Here is a 24620-nt window from a genome sequence, read left to right on the forward strand (position 1 = left end):
CTGAGCCTGCTTTTGGTCTGTGATTTGGGGTGAGAGCCAAGCATGGCTGCTTTGCAGACATACTTTTTGTTGGTTGGGCTTTTTGTTCTTTTTCAGGACTGGGATTGAACCCAGGGCCTGGTGCTTGCTATGCAAGTGTAGCTCCTTTGAGATGTCCGGTAGCCACGTGGACCTGTTACTGGTGATAACGCTGCTGTAACCGCGATGTCGTCCCCTCCTGAGAGCCGGTCCAAAGTCACCAGGTGGGTGGCTCAAGTGGAGGAAGAAAATGGAGGCTCAGACTGCCCTGGCTGGCCAGCACCTTCTTTGCCTCTTGCAGGGGTGTGCACCCTGAAGCTCTGCAGAGTCCCAGCATAGTACCATGTCCACTGAAGGCACGTGTCAGGCAGAACGACTGATAGTCCTCCACATGGAGAAGATGGATCCCCACGACCAGCAGCTGGACGTCACTTCCTGTCGTTCCCATATGCTCTACCCTGGGCTCTCATGTTATCCCTGGGTCAGAGCCCTGGGGGCCAGAACCAGGCTGCAGCTTGAGAAGATGTGGTTGAGGAGCATCGGTTAGCTCTGCAATGGATGGAGACCATGCTGACCCTCCTGTCACAGAGGGACACTCTTGAGAAGCCAGGGAACAAGACACTCTTAGAAGCACTCAGCTGTCAAAATCACAAGGAAGGTTTTGTTATGACTATTGGGGAAAAAAAGGCCAGTATTTAAACTGGGCTGCAGCATTTGGTCACTGTGGCACGTAACTCAGCTTCACTCTGAGCTCCCTAAGTGAAGTCACGTGCACTGGTTCTGTTACATGGAGGTCCTGGTGGCTTCTAAGAAGGTGTCTCATGTCACATATCTGTCGAGAGCAGACTCTCCCAAGTCCTGCAGAGAGCGGTAGAACGTTTTTTCCCATTCCATAGACATTTGCTTTTATGAAGAAAGTCAGGGTTAAGTAAACAAAATTCCACTTCTTCCCCCACCTGCTGTGGCTGCCATGGAAGTATTCTGGTGCCTTCAAAGACGGGATGCGGCCATTGTTACTGTCAGCACTAGGAGCTGAAGCCAGGCTGCTGCACCCCTCCTGGGAGGCCAGTAGGGAGGCGAGGGGGCTTACAAGTAGAGTGGACAACAAGTGGGCAGAGGGGGACTCGAGGGCCGAATGATTGACTCCTGGAAAAGCTCAGGGCTCAGGTGGGTACCTCTAGTGCCCCATCAAGTGCAGAGTGGAGCATGATTAGCAGGTGTGCATTGGGCTCCGGCTGGGGTTCTATACTTAGGCTTGCGAGGGGACAGACAAGCCTCCTGGTGTCCTGAGATGTGAAGTGTGCCCAGGGCTGCCCGGGCAGTCCAATGCAGGGCGGATCCTGTTGTACATAGACACGCACGCCCTCCTTCAGGGGCCAGCAGTTTCCTCTCCAGTCTCCTACTTGAGATCAAGAAAGAAAAAGGAAAGCAAAAGAAGCGGCACCCTCTCACTTCCTGGGAACTTGTGTATGTGAGTCTTTCCTGCTCCGTCTTCTCTTGAGCCATGTCTTTGAGCCATTGCTTTTGTCACCCTCCGTCACCCTTGTGCCCAATTTAAGCTTTAGCATTCACTCCTTGTGTGTGTTTTTAGGGTGTGGACTGTTTTCTTTATAACCATAATTATAAGCCACTCCAGGAAAGGAAAATCACGCAGCAGCAGCAGCAGCAGCAGCAGGAGTCTTTGGCAGAGGGAGGTGGCAGAGTAGATGCCACCTACACAGCCCCTGCCTGAGATCCTTCTCGGCTCTGCTCCTGCCTGTTCCCTGCGCTCAGGCATGCAGGCTCCTGCACCAGCCCCACCCTGCCATCATTCCATCTAGACCTATCTGGGGATACCAGTCCCTGGCCATGGGCTCTGGTGGGTGCACCCACACCTGGGCCAGAGGCAGTGGCAGGATGGGAGGGCTCACCTCCCAGGTAGAGGGGCACATGATGTCCATGGGAAGCACGGAGCCCGAGCCCCAAGGGAACACCATGCCAGCTGCGTTACCTAGCTTGGTGTTCATGTCCCCATGCCTTGCCTGCTCACTGCGGATTTCCCCAGCGGCCCAGAGGGGTGGTGGACACAGCCAGCTGAGGTGACGTGTGTGTGTCCACAGGTTACTGTCAGATGCTCTATACAAAGGGGGCCAGGGTGCAGTGTGTACAGAGCATGAACTTGGTGCCTGTGAAAGGGTGATGCCAGCCCTGGAGTTGCAGGGGCCTGGAACGTTGCAGTGCGTGTGGACAGAAGTGATGTGGGCATGCAGGCAGGTTGCCCTTGTCTCAAGCGCTGCCGCTGAGCACAGCCCTGGCAGACGCGGGCTCTGTTGGCATCACTTACTGTGATAGTTGCTGTGTCTACCGAGCACTTGAAACGCTGCTGGTGAGAACTGAATTAAAGAATGGAATTTTTTTTTTTTTTTCTTAAGTGGTGCTTCACACCTGGTAAGTAAGTGCTCTACCAGGAGCCACATCCCAGCCCTTTAATTTTAATTTAAATTCAAACAGCCCCCTGTGGTGAATGACTGGGGACTGGGTGGAGCAGCCACTACAATGGCATCCTGTGCGACTTGTCTGCAAGCTTACTGTGGCCAGACCTTAGGGCACAGGTTCCTTGGGGAAAGTGCCTTCCTCCAGGGCCCAGCAACCTGCTGGGCAGAGCACCAGATGCCAGCAGTCCATGAGAAGCTTCTTACTCCTTTTCTCTCTTTGTAAAAATGTTTTGTTGGCAGCTCTTTCTCTGGTGGTGAGGTGGACAGGGCCTGAGAACCTACTAGAAAACAGCAGGGCTCTGCATTTCCACACAGACCCAGTGTGTGCTGGTAGCTGCCTTGACCGCAGCCTGGTGCCAGGGCACCGCCCTCAGCGCACTTGGACAGTCTGGACGTGCCCCAGCATGCCCACGTCAGGAAGTGCCAGAGGCTGTGCCGTGAGGCAGACCCCCGCTGTAGGAAGGTCACTGCAGGGAGGGTGGACAAAGGGAGCAGGAAGGGTGAGGACTTCTTGGTGTCTGGACCGAGCAGCTGGGTGCCATTTGGAGAAAGCCGAGTTCCTTTTTGGTGCCCGTTGACCCTGAGGTCTCGATTTTCCTGTTGGGTTCCTTCCCTTGTGAGGACAGCTTAGGGGCCTCATTTACAAAGGGTCTCAGTACCCTGGCCCACTGCAGAGTGCAGGAGCAGGAGGCTGGAGCAGGCGGCCATGTCCCTGAAGAAGGAGTATTGGAGGGCACTTGGAGTAGGGGGACCTTGCTGGGCACCTCACGACAGCAGGCAACAGGTGTCCTGGTAACCGCACCCTTGCCAGCCTCACTTGCTTTCTGGAGGCCAGGGAGGGGAGAGTGGGGAAGGTGTCTGGGTGAACCAGGAGGTGCAGGCCTGTGGAGCTGGATGGCAAGGACGGTTGTCACCTGTGACATTAGAAGCAGGTGACATTTAACTGCTCCATGCCCCAGGGCACAGCAATGTCAGAAGGAAAGCGGCAGCTGGAGGCCTGGGCCGGCCCTGCAGGCCAGCGCCTCTCAGTCTCCCATCTCTCGCACAGGCCTGCTCTTTCTAGACTCAAGTGAACACAGTTGGGCGTCTGCTGTGGAAGGCCTGACGCCAGGTCCTCACTGTCAGCAGGTCTGCTGGGCTCTTGACAGCTCCCCTGCTGAGGTCAGTCTGGTGGTGTCTGGTGTGTGATTTGCAGCGCTGGGCCCTGAATACAAGCTCTGCGGCTGAGCCTCACTCCCTGACCCTCACCCCAGCCCTGTTGCTTTCAGTCCCACCGAGTCAGCAACTGACCCGTCTTTTAAAGGCTCTGCCTCCATCTGACCCTGAAAAACTCTCATGAAGTCAAAGGAGCCCTCTTTCTTCTAGCAGAACTGGAAGCAGTCTGACGCCTGTCCCCTGGCCGTTTTGGCACATTTTCTCAGGCTGTGCTCCCCTACCACAGGTTCATTGCAGAAGAAGCCACAGCCTCTGGGGCCAAGTGTGTGCTCACCCCGAGCCCGACGTGGATCATCGACCCCATCGACGGCACCTGCAACTTCGTGCACAGGTGAGTGCGGCTGGGAGCACCCCCACAGGGCTCTGCTTCCTCAGAGGGCCTGTCTTCAGTAGCAGGTTTTTGAAGTCGGGGTATGTGGACAGACCTATGAGGGTTCACAGTCTCATAAAGGTTATTATCAAACCCTGAAAAACTTGAAAAGGTTTTCCATTTGTGAGACACTTACAGAGTATAGGTAAGGAATTTTTGTTTTAAAATGTTGTGTTTGAATCACAAGGAGCTCAGTAGAGGAAAGGGAGGTGGGAGGGGAAGTGCTGGGAATGGTACTGGCTGGCTAAATTATATTATTATATTGTGTGTATGTACAAGTGTGTACTACAAATCCTATCTTATGCACAAGTATAGTGCACCAATAAAAAACGTGGAAAAAAAGTGTTTGCCAGGTATAGTGGTACACACTTGTAATACCAGTACCTCAGGAGGCTAAGGCAGAGGATCTCAAATTCAAGGCCAGCCTCAGCAACTTGGCAAGACCCTGTCTCATAATAAAAATGGGAATATAGCTCAGTGTTAGAGTGCTTGCCTAGCATGTCTGAGGCCCCGGATTTAATTTCCAGTACTAAAAAAAATAAAAGTTCCATTTAATGTTGACTGGCTTTACGAAGTGCCACTTAGAAGCAGATGGGTAGAAGACAGAGCCACCCAGCAACTTCCAAGCTGAGGTGCAGAGAGTGGCACACGCTGATGAGATTTGAGTCACCTTCAGGACGGGAGGAGAGCTCAGGTTACAGAAAGCAGGAGATTCTGGGAGGTTGGGAGCCCAGGGGAGGAGGGGCAGGGAACAGAGCTGTAGGACTGGGGAGGTGACAGGTGCAACCTTGGGAGCTCCCTGACGTGGCAGTTGTGGGCCCCGTGCTGCTTATCAGGGTCAGGTACAAGTGGCCAATGACCCAGTGTCATGGAACGTGATGTGGCTTCTGCAGAGGGCCAGTCTCCCACTGGGTGGTGCCTGGAGCCCCTGGAGAGACTTCCGTTCCACAGGTTGGGCCAGTCCTGAGCTCACGGGCCACACCTGGGCTCTGGGCCACAGTTGGGCTCTGTTGGAAGCATGGGCAGAGCCAGGCCACGGGGCGCTGGCTACTGGTGCTACCCCAGGTTGCCGCCGCAGTGTTTATATGTTACGTCCCTCTGAGCACTGTGGCAAGCATGACTGCTTTCCAGATGAGGTTACCTCCAGAGCTGTCACCCAGACAGGGTCACCCTCTCCTGTCCATGGAGTTGTGCTGCCTGGTGCCATTGGGCTGTCATATCAACTCAAGCGTGGCCCCTGCAAGAGTCCCTACCTTGGTGTCACACCCAGCAGAGCCTTGTTAGTCCTGTCCAACTTATCATTCAAGGTGCTTGTGAGGGATGCAGTGGCTAAGCCCTGTCTGTAGTGAGGGGTGGACCCTGGTGGCCCCGTGCTCTCCAGGGCTTCCCTCTGCATCCTGCAGGGGGACCTGGGGCCAGAGAGGCAGCTGAAAAGAGGCTCTCGTGTTGATCTGGCAATTCCAGAACCCCAGGACCACAGCTGGAGCAGTCATAGTGACCAGGTCGTGGCCAGCATGGCCTTTTAGTCAGGCAGCAGGAGGAGTTGCTCATGTGTACCTGCAAGTTTGTACCGGCCTTTCCCCGCTCCTTCTATGTCTAAGCTCTAGGAACTCCATCATCAAGGAGGGATTATCTGAGCAGCAGCAACAGAACCACCAAGTAAGACTGCAGACACACTGTGACAGAAATGTCCCTCTACCTCTGTGGCTCACCCACCATGAACTGCTGGGGACACAGTCAGGGTGTTACTGATATTAGAAAGTAGCGTGTGGCCTTCTCGTGGAGGCCACCACCTAGGGCCCATGATGTCACCTCCTGGGACCTCTGCACCTCACTGGGAATGGGGGCTGGCCTTTGGAAGGTCTCTGCTTCCCTTTAGGTCCCTGAGAACCAGAGGCTGATTGTTGAAGGCCTGGTGGCTGATTGTTCAGAGGGCCGCTGGCTCGCCTGCTTCATGACAATCTCCTCCAAGGTCAGCTGTCCTACAACATGGCCAGCTAAATCCGTTTTTCTTGGCAGCAGTTAGTGAAATTGTGAGAAGTTGTTTTTGAAAACCTAAGTCCAGCCAGAGTGTGGAGAGGGCCCGTGTGCAGGGGAGCCGCCTGGCCCTGGGGCTTCAGCACCTGGGGCTGGTGCTCCCGATCAGTGCGTAAACCCTCTGTTTTCTCTGTAGGTTCCCCACTGTGGCCGTCAGCATCGGGTTTGCCGTCCACCAAGAGGTACGAGGCCCCAGCCCTGGTCTCCACTTCTGCAGTCCTGCCTCTTGCCGTGTGCCTCAGTCGTGATTAGTGAATCCAAGTGTGTGTGTCCAAACCTTAGGAAAGAAACGAGCACTGACATGGCGGTGGGTGCATTTGGGTCTCTGTAGTCCCTCACCGCTGCAGGTGGCCGGCCCGTGCTTCCACCCAGGTCCTTTTGTGGAAGGAGATATTCTGAAGCAGATGATCCAAGCGAGTGTCTGTTTGACCCCCCAGAGCGTGTGACCTAGTCACAAGCCAAGAGGAGCTCCTATTTTTGGACAAGGTTTTGGATCTCAGTATTCTGTTACTTCTTCCTTCTCTTCCCTGGCTACTAGTATGAGAGCGTGGCTCTTTCAGGGTTCCCAGAGACCTTCTGAACTAAGCAGTGTCAGGAGACCTGCCGGAGAGGCCTGGGTCGCACTTCAGCCTTTGGTAACCGGTTCAGGCGGCAGCGTTGTGGGAGCCTTACTTTCCGGTAGTTAATTATTTGAACAGGGCTGGGAACCAAAGCCTTTTCCTCATCTCCTGTTAGAAGGTGTTCTTCTCAGTGTCAACACGGCCGCCCAGCTCAGAAACAGAAGTTTGCACACACCTCAGACACCTAAGTTGGAGATCAGTGAGGATTTGGATGGGGGAATTGAACAGTTCCTGGGTTTCTCTGGTCAGTGTCATCACTGAGACCAGCAAATGTGGAGGCCTAGCAGCACCATAAGGGTTAGGGCTCATGGCCTCCAGGTTGCCAGCAGGTTGAGAGCAGGCTTCTGGAAGGAGGTCACGTCCAGGAGGATGACCAGGTCCTCTGCCCGTCTAGGTCTGCTGGTTGGTCCTGTGTCCCTATGGACAGCAGGAGGTGCCTGCTGGTGGTGATAGCTCCTGAAAAGGGGAACCGCTCCTCCATTCCTGAGCATGCCAGGACATTTCCCTGGGTCTTGGGGCCTGCCACAGGCTGGTCTCCACCAGCATCTTTCGAGGCTTACCCTGTTAAAGCCAGTGCAGGAGGCTGGGCAGGAAGGGTCACTGGGAAGCTACAGGCTGTCTGCAGGCACTAGCTGAATGGTCCCTTTTGCTGTAGGGTGGGACCCTTCCATGTGGTTGAATCACCCCAGTGCCAGCCAAGACCATCCTCAGGCATCTGATCTGGAGCTTTCCATGTTCCAGAGAGATGTGAATGTGGCTCACCCTAGACCGAGTGTGTGTGTGTGTGTGTGTGTGTGTGTGTGTGTTTGTGGGGGGCGTGTGTGTGTGTTGACCCATATGCTGACTGCAGGCAGAGGGAGGAGACAGGTGTGTGGAGTCCCATCACGGGCCACACTGGCCTCTCCTCTGTGCTGTTTCTTGCTGGGAGGCTGTTGGTCCTCACTTTAAGGATGATGCTGCTATTTGTGTTCTGCCCGCTCAAGGACGAGTCCCTCTGGACAGTGACTTGTCTTTCTGTGGCTGCCCTGGCCTCTGTGTTCCGTTGGCTCCATGGGAGTGTTCATGATTCTTCATGCATCAGCCACCTGGAGAGTTTCTGATGGTGTTTGATTAGAGTCACGGGTAGCGTTTTCCCCCCAGGAAAAAAGAGGCCTTTCTAGCCAGACCAGTGGCATGCTCCTGTAGTCCCAGCGACTCGGGAGACTGAGGCGGCAGGGTGGCTGAGTCCAGGTTGGGCAACATAGCAAGACACTGTCTCCAGAACAAAAAAAGGCCTTTGTAGAGAAAGAAGACTGCTCAATAAGCATTGGTTACTAATGCTCGGTTATGATAATTTTAATGTAGATTTATTACTTTTTAATTATTTTTTGGCAGCATTGAGGATTGAACCCAGGGTGCTCTACCACTGAGCTACCTCTCCAGCCCTTTTATTTTATATTTTGAAACAAGGCCTTGCTAAGTTGCTGAGGTCTTGAACTTGTGATCCTCCTGCCTCAGCCTCCTCAGTCACTGGGATTGCAGGTGTGCGTCCCCGCGCCCAGCCTATCGTAACATATTTTTAAGTGTAATTATTAAGAGAAGAGATACCTTTTTGCATCCAGGTCTGGTTTGAACTCCAGGTGCTGTTCTTCTCCTTTCCCTTGAGAAAGGTGACTCCTGTCCCCTCGTCACACTCCTGTCCCCTCGTCACTCTCCTGTCCTCTCACCGTTGCACTAGACTGAGCTCTAGAGCTGTCTTCGTCCTTGGATCTCTCTGACCTCCCAAGCCCTCATGTGCTTTCTTCCTGCCCCTGCACCCTGCAGCTGGAGTTCGGCGTGATCTACCACTGCACAGAAGAGCGGCTGTACACGGGCCAGAGGGGCCGGGGCGCCTTCTGCAATGGCCAGCGGCTCCGGGTCTCCAGGGAGACAGGTAGGCTTCGTGCTACTCGCCTCTAGCTTCTCCTGGAAAGTGCCCAAAGCCACCGTCATGTGACAGGGTGCAGATCTCCTGTTGAGAGCTCCACCTCCTTAGGGACATTGTGTTCCTGATGGAACTGGAAATGGAGCCTGTTCTGTGTCTCAAGGTTTGCTGGTGTGGCCAGGAAATTTAATAGTCTTGTTTGTCTTGTGCTCAGATCTGTTATCTTTAAGACTAAAAGAAGCCCAGTGGCTGCTTCCCAGGTGGTCTCTGGGACTGGGTGAGGGGTTGGGGCCCAGGGAAGTAGAGCATCCAGACATGCCTGATCGTCCTCGGGTCCTGCCGTGTCCCCAGACGCCTACTGTGGCTCCCTGGGTGTGGAACAGTGTAGCCTTGGTGTGGAAAGCAGGTCCAATCTCTAGGAAGGTGACCACCATGGGGACGAGTTGTGTGGGTCAGCATGTTGCCGAGAACCTTAGACCTCCACTGTGACGTGGCTTGCTCTTGTTACTTAAAGCAGAACCTTGGGGACCCCCAGTGGGGTCCCTGCAGAAAGGGCTACCAGCCCCTCAAGCCACCTACAACTGCGTGGCCCGCCTGACCTTCACAGCCAGTTCAGGTCTTGAGTCACATGTCAGTCACACTAGGGACGCTTCACTGCACATAGAACAGTCTGCAGGGGACACAATGATGCCAGGCAGAGGAAAGGGTTAGGAAGAGAAGGAGCTAGATGAGAAAAAGGCTTTGGTTAACGTGTGTGTGTGTGTGTACACATATATATATACATATATTTTGTTTTATTTGGGGGAGGCACCAGGGATTGAACTCAGGGGCCCTTGAACACTGAGCCACATTCCCAACCCTATTTTGTATTTTATTTAGAGGCAGGGTCTCACTGAATTGCTTAGCTCCTCACTTTTACTGAGTCTGGCTTTGAACTTGTGATCCTCCTCCCTCAGCTCCCGAGCTGCTGGGATGTACATCTATATTTATCACAATTATTCATATATTAGTTGTGTAAGTTGATGGTTCTCAGTGTGACATTTTCGTGTGTTACACACTGTGCTTTGATCATGTCACCCTTTCTTCTGCCCTCCCTTACCATCCCCTTCCCTAAAAGCCCCTCTGGGAAGACTAAAAGATCCTGTGTGGTGGCACATGCCTGTAATTCCAATGGCTTGGGAGGCTGAGGCAGGAGAATCACAAGTTCAAAGCCAGCCTCAGCAATTTAGCAAGACCTTGTCTTAGAATTTAAAAAGGTAGTAGGACTGGGGATGTAATTCAATGGCAAAGAAATTGCATGCCTGAGGCTCTGGGTTCAATCCCCAGTGACACTCACACACTCTCTCTCTCTCTCTCTCTCTCTCACACACACTCTCACACACACACACACACACACACACACACACACATACACACTTCTGAATATTCCTGTGACAGTGTTTGAAAAGGTGGTCGGGGTATAGCTCAGTGGTAGCGCAGACACGCAGCATGCAGGAGATCCTGGGTCCCAGCCATAGTCACACACACACACACACACACACAAGCAAGCACAGCTCCTGCTCATGCCTAACTTCCATGTTTCAGAGGCTGGACATTCAGAGACTGGGTCTCCCAGCCCCAACTGCTGGTTTCCACTTGCTGACTCTGGCCTCAGTCAGAAAGCACCAGTGTTCCCCCTTCTGAGGTCTGCCTGCCTCTCTTACAGCCTGCCTTCTGTGCCCATTGCTGGCCTCTCTTCAAACTTCCTTCCTTCACACCCTTCGCCTCTACTTTTCCTCCATGTCCCTCCCTGGCTGACACCTGTGTGCCTAGGGGGCCTCAGAGGTGACTGTGGGTGGGGGCAGGGTGAGCAGGGGTACAGCTGCCTGCTGGCTGCTCCCTGCTGGGCAAGGATTGTCCCTCTCCTGTGTGACTGGCCTTGGCGGTTGCTACAGATGACCCCAGGTCCTGTGCAGGCCCAGGGCAGAAGGAGGGGACAGCCTCAGAGGGGGCCCCTACAGGACCAGCTGGCCGGTCTGTGCCCCCGACTCCAGGGCAGACCCGGGCAGCTGCAACCTTTCTCTGCCTCTCCTCCTGGAGTGCTTTGCAGTCCAGAGCCCTGGTATTAATTTTAGCTGTGCACACAGGTGGCACCCGCTCAGGCCTCATTGCAGCTCAGTGGCCAGGAAGGTGGCCAGGAAGCGTGTTAACGTGTGTGGGTGAACTTTGCTCTACATTTCATCTGATTACAGCACTAACCTCTGCCCACACTTGCCTACTTCCTGGCGAGCCGCCCAGATCTCTCAGTCCCGTCCTGACTGCACGTCCCAGGGGCTTTCAGACCCAACATCAAGCCCGGGCTCCCCTGAGTGGCCCCAGGGCTGCACGTGGTCTGGTTTCCACTGTACCCAGCCTGCAGTCACCTGGTAACAGCAGAGGGGACAGCTACTGTCCCCACAGAGGTCCTTGCTCACACAGGAACCTCTGAATCACTTGGCTGCCAAAGCTCAGTTGTGAATTGTAAAGTCCAGTGTGTCACTTTCAGCCCTGGCCTCTGTCTCCCGAGCAGGACACAGTGACTCCTGGGCAGCACGCTTGTCAGGCTCCATGCAGACCTGGCCTCAGGTCCTGACTCTGCTCCTGCTGAGCTGGGCCTAGGGTGAATCAGGTGACCTCCTAGCACCTCAGTCCTCCTGCTGAAAGTGCAGATGCCCAGGGAGGAGTGGGGACCGCGAGGACTGAATCCAGCTAGGCACAGAAGCACCCAGGAGTGCTGCAGGGTGGTGCACTCCTGAAGACCCAGCGGCGGTGGGGGAGCTGAGGCAGGAGGGTCACAAGGCCAGCCCTGGGGGTCTAGCTCAGTGGTAGAGCACCCCTGGGTTTAATCCTCAGTAACCGTGAAAACAAAACTGCAAAACCACCCAGCACAGGACTTGCATAGCATTCCAGACAAGAGCTGCTGCCAAATAAGGGCCTAAACTTCTCCTAAGACCATCAGCTGCGCCCTGGGTAGAATTAGACACACACACACCACACCACTCACCTGTCTGCTCTTCTGCCCTCCCCTTCACCTTTCTGGAATGTCTTCAATCTCACAGATTTAAAAACAAAATGGCACCAGTGGAGTTCAAGGGTTGGACACAGGCCAGCGTTTTACTAGCAGCTTCTCCTTCCAGCTCCATCCCACTGAGTTGCAGAGGTGTACACAGGAGATAGGAAAGCACAGCTCGGAACCGCCCCCCATCTTTACCCCCCGCCTTGCCCCACCATAGCCCTGCCCCACCACAGCTCGCACTCCCTGACCCCTGAGTGTCCAGCACCCCCTCGCCAGGGCCTTAGAGGATCTCTGAAGCACACTGACTGCTCTCTGCAGTCCACGGGCAGAGCCAGGGGGCCTGAGTAGGGGAGCACTTGTCCAGCACACACGGGGCCCTGGGTCCCCAGCTGTCAACAGCAGAGACATGCTAGCAACCCTCCCTGCCAGAAATGAGTCATTGTTAAAACTGTTCACGATCCTGACAGAGTTCAAATGTTAAACTTAACTCCTCTCTGTCTCTCCTGCCATGCTGACCCCCAGCTCGTAGGGACACTAGGGTGATAAAATTAATAACATCACACCCCTATGGTACACATGTGTGTTTCAGAATAATAGTGCTAGCCCTGCTGTGGATGAATGGTTATCGAAAATATTTTTGGGTTTGTCACTTTGCTTTGTCCTCTGTCCTCCACGGATCTACCGGGAGGATGCAGTCGGGTCCCTGTGGGAATTGCTGAGGCAATCCTCTGGGAGCCCTTGAGTTCATCCACCAATTGAGCAGAATCGTAAACCCCCCACCCACCCACCCCGAAAAAAAAATTCAAGCTTTTAAGTGAAATTGGAATTTGGGAAAACTTGTGTCTACCACCATGAGCAGGGCACCTTCTCAACAGTTAAAGACTTCCAAGAAGAGAGGTAAAATGAATGAATGTGACATTTTTAGCATTTAATGGTGAAGTATGTCAACATTTGGAAGAACTGATAATCTCAGTGAACCCATTTTCCAAATGATTAATGTGTGATGTTATAGCAAGATCATTCCTGGGCCAGAGACCCACTTACAGTACCAGGCAAGGCTAGGTGTGGCTGGGTGGCAGAGCCCTTGCAGGCCCTATGATCCTTCTGCAGCATAGCCACCCACACATCACCACCACCAAACCCTAAAAAGACAAGTACAAGGCAGCCCAAAGGATGTCACCATAACTAGGTGCCAAGACATCCACTGGGTACACATCTGTGATCCCAGCTATTTGGGAAGCTAAGGCGGGGGATTGCAAGTTCAAGGCCACCAACTTAGATCCTGTGTTAACAAAATCTTTATAAAGGGGCTGGGGATGTGGCTCAATGTACTGGGTTCCCTCCCCAGTACAAAAAAGAATATTCTCAATTATCTGAAAAGACAATTAGAATGCTCCTTCCTTTTCCAACTCCGTAGCTGTATAAGGCCAGGTTTTCTTCACACATCAACCATATATCACCATAGCCTGAGTAAAAGGCAGATATGAGAATCCATCTTCTGGGCTGGGGATGTGGCTCAAGCGGTATCGCGCTGGCCTGGCATGCGTGCGGCCCGGGTTCGATCCTCAGCACCACATACAAACAAAGATGTTGTGTCCGCCAAGAACTAAAAAATAAATATGAAAATTCTCTCTCTCTCTCCCTCTCTCATTCTCTCTTAAAAAAAAAAAAAAAGAGAGAGAATCCATCTTCTATTAAGCCAGACATACCAAGAGTCAGAAAAAAAAGCGGAACCAAGATACTCTCCTAATTATTTATTTTTTTTACAAACTATGGTTATTTTCCATTAAAAAAACCATATTATTCATGTAAGTTAATAAATATTTCAACATTTCCTTATTTTAACTTCTAACACACAAACATCCAGAGTGAGCTCCGGGTTTTTTGGCCACCTTCTCAGGAGTGACACTCGGCGGGCCCTGGGTCAGAGCCTGGGAAGTGACGCACCACAGGAGCACCTCAACAACCCAGGCTGGGACGTAAAGGACAGGCTCAGGGATGGTGGAGCGTGCAGTCCTGTTCACTGGGACCAGGACCCAGTGGTGCCAGGTCCTGGTGTCACACACAGAGCACAAGCCAGGTGGGAGGAGCAGGGCTGCCACCTGTCACTGAGAGGGAAAGGGCAGCATTTAAAAAACATACTGGAACACTAGGAGAAGGCACAGTCTGCAAGCTCAACTCCAAGGAGAATGGATTAGGTACAAAAGATAAAAATGTTAACATAAAGGAATTATTTATTAGGACAAAAATATAAACCTATAATAAACCAAAAATTATACCAGAGCAAAGAATACAGAAACAAAATAGCTGCTAATTTAAAAGACACTTGAAGTAAACACAGGGAGGATGATGCTTTATTTTCCTCAGTGGAGAGCTCCGGGAGGGGAGTGCAGGGTGAAGGGCAGGGCACAGGGCCCTCTGAGTACCTTGCTTTTATAGCCTCGGCTTTGGAACACTGTGCTTTTTATAGAAGTATCAGATTCTTTAAAAGTAGCCCCTCTAAGTTAGAAACAACACAAGACAAACACGTCTCACGAGGTTTCCTGGTGGCCTTGTGGCTCCCAGGTCTGCCTTCCTGGCCCGGGTGTCTAGAGTGGTCTCTGCTGTCGGCCAGCGGACCACTGTTGCAAGATCTGAAGCCAGTTTGATTTTCTTTCCAGGGACTTCAGTTTTTTGCTGGGATGCTCAGTGCTTCTCTTTTGCTTTAGAGTACAGTAGCCTGTTGGGGTAAAGTTCAGCGATGCTTCATCAGGTTTTTTTCTTTCCTTTTTCTTGTGTGTGTGTTTGGTACTGGGGATTGAATTCAGGGACACTTGGACCACTGAGCCACACCGCCAGCCCTATTTTGTATTTTATTTAGAAATAGGGTCTCACTGAGTTGCTTAGTGCCTCACTTTTGCTGGAGCTGGCCTCGACCTCCAGAGTTGCTAGAACCACAGGCATAGGCCACCCTGCCTGGCTTCTTCCTATATTCTGTATTTATTTTACATACAGATACTTCTGTTTTGTGGACAACTCTTTCTCTCGTTCTTTTATTGACTTAGAGATATTATTCTGCTCCTTATTCTTTCCTTTCTTAAAATCATGTGTGAGATATAGCCATGATTCTTTCAGTTACTTATTTTCCCTTGGATTCTGTAGCTGTGCTTCAGGCTTGGGGACTGGGGCGGGGCGGGGCGGGAGATGGGCTGGGCTGGGGCGGGGCTTCAAAAAGCGGGGGCGGGGCGGGAGACTGGCTGGGGTGGGCGCACCAAGGTTTCTGGCTCTAGCGCTCCCTCTGCTGCTGTTTCTGCCACACAGTGGAGAGGCTGGCCTGGTCCTGTGGTCTTCTTGGCTCCCTTCTTCCCCAGTGCTCCCTGGGTCTTCTCTTCCTTTCCTCCGTTACTCCTGTCCAGTGACTCTGGAATGAGCTCCTGTGAGTGTGTGCTCAGTGCTGAGCCTGCCTGGCCACAGAGCCCTGAGAAGTCTGTCAGGAGAGACCACAGGATCCATCCCCTTCACACCTGCCCACCACCAGGGCCCTGGCCCTGGCTGTGCCCAGTCCCTCTTGTGGTGGCCCATGTGGCTTCCAGGAAGTGGCTGCTGTGATTTCCAGGTTCTCCTGTCCCTGGGTCCGTGGGACACTTGATTCTTCCTCCACTTCCTCCTGTGCAGACCTGAGGCCACAGTCTGTAGCTGTGGGAGTTTGGCCTCCACCCACTTGTGATTGGGGTTTGGGTATACTTTGTGGGGATAGGTTTGGTTGCAGGTGGGTGGTGGTGGTGGTCTGTTTTCTTTTGTTTTTTAGAGGACATGTATAGTTTTGGCTTTGTTCTCCTGGTTGCTCTGTTTTTATGAGAGGGTATTTGGGGAGGTTAAACACTGTGAGCTGTTACATAGGTTTCCAATTCTGTTTTTCCCATTGTATTGGTCAATTTTTAACTGTGATAAAATACCTGAGATAAGTAACTTAAAAAGAGGAAATATTTGTCTTATCTCATGGCTTCAGAAGTTTCTTTCAAAAGGTCCTTGGTCACTTGGCTCCATGCTTACTTTGGGCATGTGGTGAGGCAGAGCATGATAACTGAAGTGTGTGGCAGAGGAAGCAGCGGGGAAGGGGCCAGAATCCCAATATCCCCCTCAGGCACGGTCCAGTGACCTCACTTCCTCCCACCAGTCCCACCTCCTATACACTGTCCCCTCCTGGTGGCACCATAGGCTAGGGAGCCCGCCCTTAGCAGATGGCCTTTAGGGGACATTGCAGATCCAACCAACAGCACTCAGGATTCTAAGCAGACTTGCCTTCCCTCCTCCCCAAATTACTTGGTTTTTAAAAAAAAATTTATTTGGGCCAACATCAAACAACCGAAAAACCATTGTAAAGTGACCAGTGGTGTTTAGTACACCCACAGCGCTGTATGGCTATCGCCTATCAAAACTGGTCCACACCAAAGCCGGCTCCCAGCCTGCAACCCCCAGCTCCCGCTCTGCTTGGGTCAGAGCTGAGGTGAGTGTCCATGTGAGAAGGTCTTAGTGGCCTGCAGGAGGTCTGGAGGATTGGGATGTCTGCAGAAGGACCCTCGGGCACACGGATTGTCTGGGAGCTGCGCGTCAGCAAGACCAGCTGGTGTCTCCCAGGAGAAGGTCCAGATTGCTGTCCCCAAGTGCCTCTCTCAGGTTCTCCTGTGCTTGGATCTGAAGTGTCTCCAAAGCCTGTGTGCTGGAGGTAGGCCTGGTGGGAGGTGGTTCCTGGGGGTGCATCCCTGAAGGGGATACCGAGACCCTCAGCCCTTCCTCTCCCTCTGTGCTCCCCAGCTGCTGAGGTGAGCGGGCTTCTCTGCCATGTGCTGCTGCCATGATGTGCTGGCTCAGCACAGGCTCAAGCAACCTTGGACGAAAACTCTGAAGCCCTGAGCTAAGATGCACCTTTCCTCCTTCTGAGTAGATGATCCCAGGGTATCTTGTCATGGTGATGGAAAGAGGAGTAACGCAGTGTTCACACAGCTTTAGGGTGTGGAGCTTCTCGGACGACAGTAGTACTCTTGATTCTCAGTGCTTTAACTTGGTCGTGCTCAACAGAACAAGGGTTTTCAACTGTCAAAAGTCACAAAATCTATTTTAATTCTAAAATCTGTTTATTGAAAGAATATACAGAGGTGCCCTACTTCAAGACTGGTCCTGTGTTTTCTGCTGTGGCTAAACGTATATAACATAAGTTAGCCCTTTGGTCATTTCTAAGCCTGCTATGCATGGTTTTAATTACATCCACAGTGTTGTGTGTCCTTCACCTTGAAGTTTCCAGAATTTCTCACTCCAGACGGAAACACTGTACTCATTAAGCAACAGCTCCTTGTTTCCACCACCCAGAATCACAGAATAGTTTAATTTAATCTGTGTTTTTTTTTTTTTTTGTGTGTGTGTGTGTGTGTGTTAATGTCTTAATGAGAGCTAACATATGGCCAATATAGGACGAAGGGTGATAAAGTACAAACATGGTAGGAATTGCGAGAAACTGGTCGTAAGATGACATCAAGGAGAGGGAATTGTGACACGTGACCTTTTCCCCCTCATGTCTGTGGGTGGCTCTGGGCTTCCTCTCACCACGTGCTGTGTAGCGGGAATAAGCAAGAATGAGTCTGAGCTTTCAAACTTTACAGCTGGGTGGGCAAGCGGGCAGCCCTTGGTAGAGCATTTACCTGGCCTGTGGCAGGCCCTGGGTTTAACCTCCAGCACTGCAAAAAAAAAGGAAAAAAAATGAGCAATCAGATAGAAGCTCTGAGCAAAATCCTGGCCAATTGCATACAAAAACATATTAAAAAGATAGTGCACCATGATCAAGTGGGGTTCATCCCAGGGATGCAAGGTTGGTTCAAAGTATGGAAATCAATAAATGTAATATGTCACATCAGTAGACTTAAAGACAAGAATCATATGATCATCTCAATAGATGCTGAGAAAGCATTCAACAAAATACAGCACCTCTTCATGTTCAAAACACTAGAAAAACTAGGAATAGTAGGATCATACCTCAATGTTGTGAAAGCTATCTATGCTAACTAAGCCCCAGGCCCACATCGTTCTAAATGGAGAAAAATTGGAAGCATTCCCTGTAGAAACTGGAACAAGACAGGAATATCCTCTTTTACCGCTTCTATTTAACATACTTGTTGGAACTCTAGCCAGAAAAATTAGAAGAAAGAAGTTAAAGAGATAGTTTTGAGTTCTTCTTTTCCTATCACTATTTGCCAACAATATAATTCTATATTTAGAAGATCCAAGAAATTCCACCAGAAAACTTCTATAACTAATAAATGAATTCAGCAAACTAGGAGAAGCCCTTTATTTCACGGTATCTGCGAGGAGCCTGCGTGGACTTCTGTGCCCCCTGCCCCTGGAACTGCAGGGCCTCATGTAGGGCCTTCCTGTCCGGCAGGACCCTCGGGCTGTCTGTGGCAGAGGTGAGTGAGCCCTTGCTGTCACAGCCCTGCTCTTGTGAAATCATCCCAGGCTCTTACTGGAAGTTCCTGCTCCTCCCGTCTCAATCCTGCCTGGGGCCTCTGCCTGTCCAGGCTGGCCTGGCTGCCCTGCCCTCTGAGCAGGGAGGCTGGGCAAGGCCCTGGCCCTGGGGTGTCACTTCCTACATACCCAAGGAACCAGGTGCTTCTCCTCCTGTGGAAAGGGCTTGCAGTCCCAGCTCCTGGGGAAACCCCAGTGTCCTCCTTCCTTGATGTCTTCCCAGGGCCAGTAGAACACAGCCCAGAGTGTCCTGGTTTTGAGTCTCCTGTCTGGATCTTGCCCTCAGATGAGAGCGGAAGTTGGCTGCTTGGGGTCAGGTCGCTATTGCTATGACTTCTTTTTCCTCCATGGCTTCCAGTACCAATTCTTCCCTCTTCCTGGCCAAAGTGACAAGCAGGCTATCTGAATCCCTACCTCTTCTGCCACCCCAGTTCCATTTCATCTCCACAGTTTTGCCCTCTCTAAGGTGTCGTAGAGTTGAGATCATACACTACGTGGATTTTACTTAGTAATAAGCATTTACATTTCCTTCCCTCGTGACTGGATAGCTCCTTTCCTTTTAGGTTTGGGTACCATTTTGTGGTCTGGCTGTCCATAGTTGACCCATCACCTGCTGAGCGATCTTGGCTGTTCAAGCCCTGCCGTCAGGAACAGTGCTGTAGCCACCTGTGTGCAAGGGCTGGGTGAAAACAAGCCTTCAGTTCCTTTCTGTAAATTCCAAGGAGCTCAACTGCCGGGTCACATGTTAGAGGCTGGATGTCTGCAAAAAGCTGCAAGCTGTCCTCTGAAGGGCCTGTCCTTCCGCATTGCCACAGCGGTGGGTGACAGTTCCTGCATTGGGTGTTGTCAGAGTTAGGGTTTTGGCCCTTCTGAGAGGTACGCACTGGTGACCCGTTGCTGTGTTAATTCACATGTCTTCTAAGAGGTTTGCTGCAGAGCATCTTGTCATTGCTTATTTGCTCTCTGAGCCTCCTCTTTGGTGAGTCCAACTTCCGATTTTTAATCTTAATAGGTGCTCTCCAAATGCGATATATCTTTGAAAAGAACTTTTTTTAACTAATATGTTGCACTTATAATATTTGTAATTATAATGTATTAAGTAATTCAGAGTTAATACCCCCAAAATGATGTTACCCATAGTATTGAATTCTTGGACTAGCCAATAAAATCCTATTTAACACAAAAATTCCTCCCATATATTTCAAATACTAGTAATTTAACCAAATAAAAACAAAAAGACTAGTATCAGTGGGATTTTTGTTTTGTTTTGCAGAGCTGGGGCTGGACCCCAGCACATGCCAGCCCAGCTCTCCCCCCTGAGCCACACCCCAGCCCCAGTCTGTCCTGGGGCTGTTGTTTCAGAGAGAGTTTCCTTCATTCTTCATTCAGGGGCTGCTCCCTGCACGTCTGCTGGACCTGGCCCTCTGCTGGGCCTTCTCTGCCCCCTGCCGTCTACTGGGCCTGGCCCTCTGAGCCTTCTCTGTCCCCCTGCAGTCTGCTAGGCCTTTTCTGCCCCCTGCACCTCTGCTGGACCTTCTCTGTCCCTTGCCGTCTGCTGGGCCTGGCCCTCTGGGCCTTCTCTGCAAAAGTCTTTTTTCCCCTTCCAGAAAAGCACCATCTCGGTTGGTCACCAAGTGAGGGTGGGGCTCAGAGAGTAGGCAGGGGCAGCGACCTGGACCCCGTTCTCATGGTGGCAGTGACACCTGAAGCCCTGGCCCCGTGGCCCTCCGTGCAGGGTGCAGCTGCCAGCAGGGTTGACGGTGCTGGTATGACTATGGCTTCCCAAGGACAGGTGCTTTGCTGTGGAGCCTGCTTCAGGGAGCATTCAAGGTCAACGTGGTTGCTCTGCCAGTAGGGACAGGCAGGGTATGGAGGCTCCTTCAGAGGTGTCCCCCCAGAACCTGACCCACAGAATGAAGCAGCCTCGTGGAGGCCATTCCCGTCCTGCTTCCTGAGCACACCTGGTGTGGCTCCACCCTACCTGGCAGCGTGGCTTGACAGACAAGACAGGATTGGTGTGTATTGGTGTGCGGCAAAGCAAAGAAACCACCTGAGTCCCCGCAGTGTCCCCGTCATGTTCCCCATGCTCACGAGCCAGGCTTCCCTGGCAGTGTTCCCCAGGCACCAGCCTGTGTGGCCCTGCACACCTGGGGCCCATAAGTGCCCAGCCCGCCCTCCTGTGTGCTACGGCCTTGGCCCCAAGACCACGCTGCCTTCAAAGTGTTTCCTCCACAAGGCACCTCCCGCTGCGCGATCACAGCAGTTAGGGAAAGACTCCGATTAAAGCCTTCTAGAAAGATCCATCTAATGAAGAACCCCCACCCCTGCCCCATGTTGTGTTCCCAGCGTGGATTCAAGTTTGTTTTCATGTGTTGAAGGGTGGTGCTTTTCTTTTTTTTTTTTAAAGAGAGAGTGAGAGAGGGAGAGGGAGAGAGAATTTTAATATTTATTTTTTAGTTATCAGCAGACACAACAACTTTGTTTGTATGTGGTGCTGAGGATCGAACCCAGGCCGCACGCATGCCAGGCAAGCGCACTACCGCTTGAGCCACATCCCCAGCCCCGGGTGGTGCTTTTCATAAGCTGCATTCTCCCAAGGTCTCCATGTCACATCTGTAACATGGAGCCTCCTAAAAAGGGAGGATTGCAGAGGCCTCCCTCACACTCTGAGGCAGGAACCAGTGCGGAAGGAAGGGGGCATGGCCTTAGACAGGGTGGCCGCCCCCCACCTCCTGTTTTCCAACATAGCGCTCGGAGAGACCTCAGAGAATCACCACTCACAGACAGCCCAGCTCTGAGGAGGAAAGAGAAGCTGGCGTTGAAGTTGCTTCGGGGAAACCTGCTCATGTGGGGAGTCTCTCTTGCAGATCTCTCGAAGGCCTTGGTCCTGACGGAAATCGGCCCCAAGCGTGACCCTGCTACTCTGAGACTCTTCCTGAGCAACATGGAGCGACTGCTGCACGCCAAGGCTCACGGGTAGGATTTCAGTCCCAGGAACGCACTGTGGTCAGAGGGGTCAGAACCAAGCACATGCTAATGTCTCCCCAGGGGCCTGAAGAGGGAACACCCATGAGTAGGGCCTCTATGCAGAGGTCCGGGGACACCATCCTCAGGAGCCTCCCTGGGCTGCTCAGGTCACCAGGCGTCAGGAGACGGTGTGTCCCATGTGCCTTCATGTCACTGTTGGAGGATCCAAGTAACGGGCTTCAGTGCCTCAGCTGGTGAGCCCTTCCAGGGGACGTGGCTCCGGACAGTCTCTTGCTCTGATTTGTTTCTCATAAATGTTAATTAAAGCCCAAGAGCATCCTCTGCTCTCCCTCTCCCCCAAGTCTATCCCACAGGACAAGTGGCACATGATGGTCAGCTGAATCAGAGCTTCAGGCTTGAGCCCCCTGGCCAAGGTCCGTGCCCAGGCTGAGGTCCAGGTAGCACAGGATGCTGGCGCCATTGCAGAGAGCACTGCTGGACAGGGTCACTGCAGGCCCTGGGTCCCCAGCTGGCCGGCAGAAGCCTATGGTTCATGTTTGTCCCCTGAGTGTGCCTGGCACAGCGTGATAGGATAAAGGAGTAGACACGCCATGGCAAGAGCTCAGCATGAGCACTCGGCCCACCTCCCTGCATCTGTCCCCGACCCAGGGTCCGAGTGATTGGCAGCTCCACCCTGGCGCTCTGCCACCTGGCCTCGGGGGCCGCCGATGCCTATTACCAGTTTGGCCTGCACTGCTGGGACCTGGCAGCCGCCACAGTCATCATCAGAGAAGCGGGTGGCATCGTGATGGATACTTCAGGTCAGCTCTGTGGCCCTCTGCTGCTTTCCTATCCCGGGGCCTGGCAGCAAAATCTAGAGGTGGTGGCACTGTGGTGGGGCGCTTCCCAAAGTCCCCACTGCACTGGGTCCCCTTCCTGCAGATGCAGCCCGGGGTCTATTGGCCTGGTAGTAGCAGCACCGCTGCGTGCTGATGCGCTGTGGGGTTTTACAGGCTCCACACACAGCCAGACCCCAGGACCCAGCCAGGCAGACAGATGTGAGCCTCACAGTTGAGTCTAGGCACTTGCCACAGACCACAGCCAGGAATGTTACCAGCACCTGTGCCCAGCATGGGCACCCTGCAGGGTTTCAGAAGGATGGGTCAAGAGGTGACCTGCTCTCCTGCCCCAGGCTCCTTGACTCCCATGGCTGACCACCCAGGGCAGACATGAGCTCCATGTGTATCAGGGCTCCCTCCGTGTCCATGCTGCACCCACTTAGCTCCTGCACATGTGCTCCAAGATGTTCAGGAGTCCTGAGGATGTGGCGAGGCTTCAGCCCTCCTTTCCCAGCCTCTGTCCAGAGCTCGTTAGCAGGGGCACCTGGCTTACTTCTGACCACTGGGCACATAGGGTGGCTCTTTTGGAACTTGACTTCTACCTTTTTCCTTTGAAAGACCTTAACTGAACTTCCAGAAAGGTGTGGAAGTAAAGCAGTGTTGATCTCAGGTGGTGAGACTAGACAGACCAGCTTTACATTAACAAGAGTCCGGCACTCTGGATTTGGCCACTCAAGCACCCAAGGCTCCGTCTGTGCACACGGATCTCTAGCCAGGCAGTCAGTCCTGCTTCACGCACCCTGGAAGACTCAGGGCTTCACTGCCCACGAGCCCAGGGGGGAGTGCAGGCTCCACCCTGCCCAGACTGGCTGAGTCAAGGGGAGCCTTGGTGCCCCACACCCTGGTGACCCATGTGCTCCCCTATTCTGGTCCAACCATCCTGTGGACTTACTGGACTAGACTGGACTGGACATTCCATGCCCTCTGAGCAGGGGCAGCTTCAGTCTCCTCACTGTGCGGCCTTGGCCACATTAGGGTGAAACGGGGGCAGAGGCTCGCCTCCCTCCTGGCAGATCCACCACCTGGACACTTGCTGTGGGGGCCTGGCCTCAGGCACAGTCATGAGCTGTCCCCCTTGGGGTGCGTGTGACAACTTGCCTCATAGGCTGCCTGGCCCCATCCAGTGACCCTTGTCTGCTCTCTTCCCGTCTCCAGGTGGACCCCTCGACCTCATGTCGTGCAGAGTGGTCGCTGCTGGCACCCGGGAGATGGCGATGCTCATCGCCCAGGCCTTACAGACTATTGACTATGGGCGGGATGACGAGAATTGAGGGCACAGATTGCAGCATGGCCCAAGGACCCGGGATAGAGCCTTCCTGGAGGCTGCCTGGGGGCCTGCACCCCAGGCCAGGCGTCTTCTCCCCAGGAAGGAGACGCGGAGCTACAGTGGGTGGCTAGCGTGTTGATCCACGTCTCTCGCAGGACTTGGTGTGTGGCTGGCTTCCTGCTTTAATCCCACATAGCTTATTCAGGTCGGTACATGTTCTTCTGTCAGGGCTAAACCCGAATCTCAGGAGAGACGAGTGGTGATCCAGTCTTCCCTCCCCGGAATGCAGACCTCAGGTGACCTTCAGAAGTGCTGGTGGAAGCAGACTTGTTCTCAGGACTCCCTGCCCCAGCTTCTGCAGAATGCAATAAATAAGAATCACTGCACTCCACGCATCTTCCCCTCTGTGCCGCCTGCTTCCCCAAACACCATAGACGCAGGCTCTTGGGAAAGGCTTGCACATTAAAGTCCAACGGGGACGGTGAGGGTTACTTGTCCACATCTTGGAAAGCACTAGGAAAACATCATCCTTATCATTGGTATTCAGACTCCAAGATGCCTTCCAGGGCAGAGTGCAGGGAAGCCAGTAGCTGAAAACCATCTCTCTGAAATGCTGACCTGTTTAACGAAGAGAAATTGTAATGTATTTCCTGGGCCTTATCTGTGACTGTCTGGGAAATGGAATTATTGATATGGGTAATTCAGATGAACTGACAGGCCAGGAGCCTTTTCTGAAGTTTAAACATTGAGAAAGTCAGAAGGCCAGAAATTTCAACCCACTCCTCACTTTCCCTCACCGTCCTCCCTTGCCATCGATACACAGAATGGTCCAGACCTCCTTGGAGGAGGGTGGCCCCTGGTAAAATCACCTGTCACTCTTCCCCAGCTGTACCTTTGTGGTCTGGGCAAGACACAGCTGGCTCTAGGCCTCTGCCCCGACACTCGGCACGCCACCCCAGGGCAGCTCCCTGCAGACCCAGGTCCTGAGAGGAGTCCTCAGGATGTTCTCGTTGGCGTGAAATACCTCAGTGCCGCCTTACTCCCCCTTCCTCTTGGGTCATATTTTGTTAGATTCACCGTTGTAAGGAAGGATAAGCACTAGAAAAAGTGCCCGTGTATGTGGATCATTCTGTGATTCTGCAAGGTCAGCTTTAAAACGAAACCTCTCGGGGAAGAAGCAGGGAGTGGGTGCACCCGGGTGAGGGCACTTTCCCTTTCTGGTCTGAATGGGGTGGCCAGGAGAACCCCCAGTACGTGCCTTATTCAAGGACCAGACGTGTGAGGACTTGGTCTTGTTGAGATGAACTATCCTAGAGTGTGG

General features: G+C 52.8%; 1 protein-coding gene across 1 annotated transcript in view; it reads left to right on the forward strand.

Moving 5' to 3' along the window:
- The window catches only part of Impa2 (inositol monophosphatase 2), a 40820-nt gene extending 17135 nt beyond the window's left edge, over window positions 1-23685 (forward strand). The window contains exons 3-8 of the mRNA XM_076837384.2: window positions 3934-4038; window positions 6251-6296; window positions 8538-8646; window positions 21034-21142; window positions 21803-21954; window positions 23188-23685. Of these exons, the coding sequence (XP_076693499.2) occupies window positions 3934-4038; window positions 6251-6296; window positions 8538-8646; window positions 21034-21142; window positions 21803-21954; window positions 23188-23303 (637 nt within the window). The 3' untranslated portion in view covers window positions 23304-23685. The remainder of the gene's footprint in view (window positions 1-3933; window positions 4039-6250; window positions 6297-8537; window positions 8647-21033; window positions 21143-21802; window positions 21955-23187) is intronic.
- The last annotated feature ends 935 nt before the right edge of the window (window positions 23686-24620 follow it).

The sequence above is a fragment of the Callospermophilus lateralis genome, chromosome 17, assembly GCF_048772815.1.
Source record: "Callospermophilus lateralis isolate mCalLat2 chromosome 17, mCalLat2.hap1, whole genome shotgun sequence".
NCBI classification, from domain to species: Eukaryota; Metazoa; Chordata; class Mammalia; order Rodentia; family Sciuridae; genus Callospermophilus; species Callospermophilus lateralis.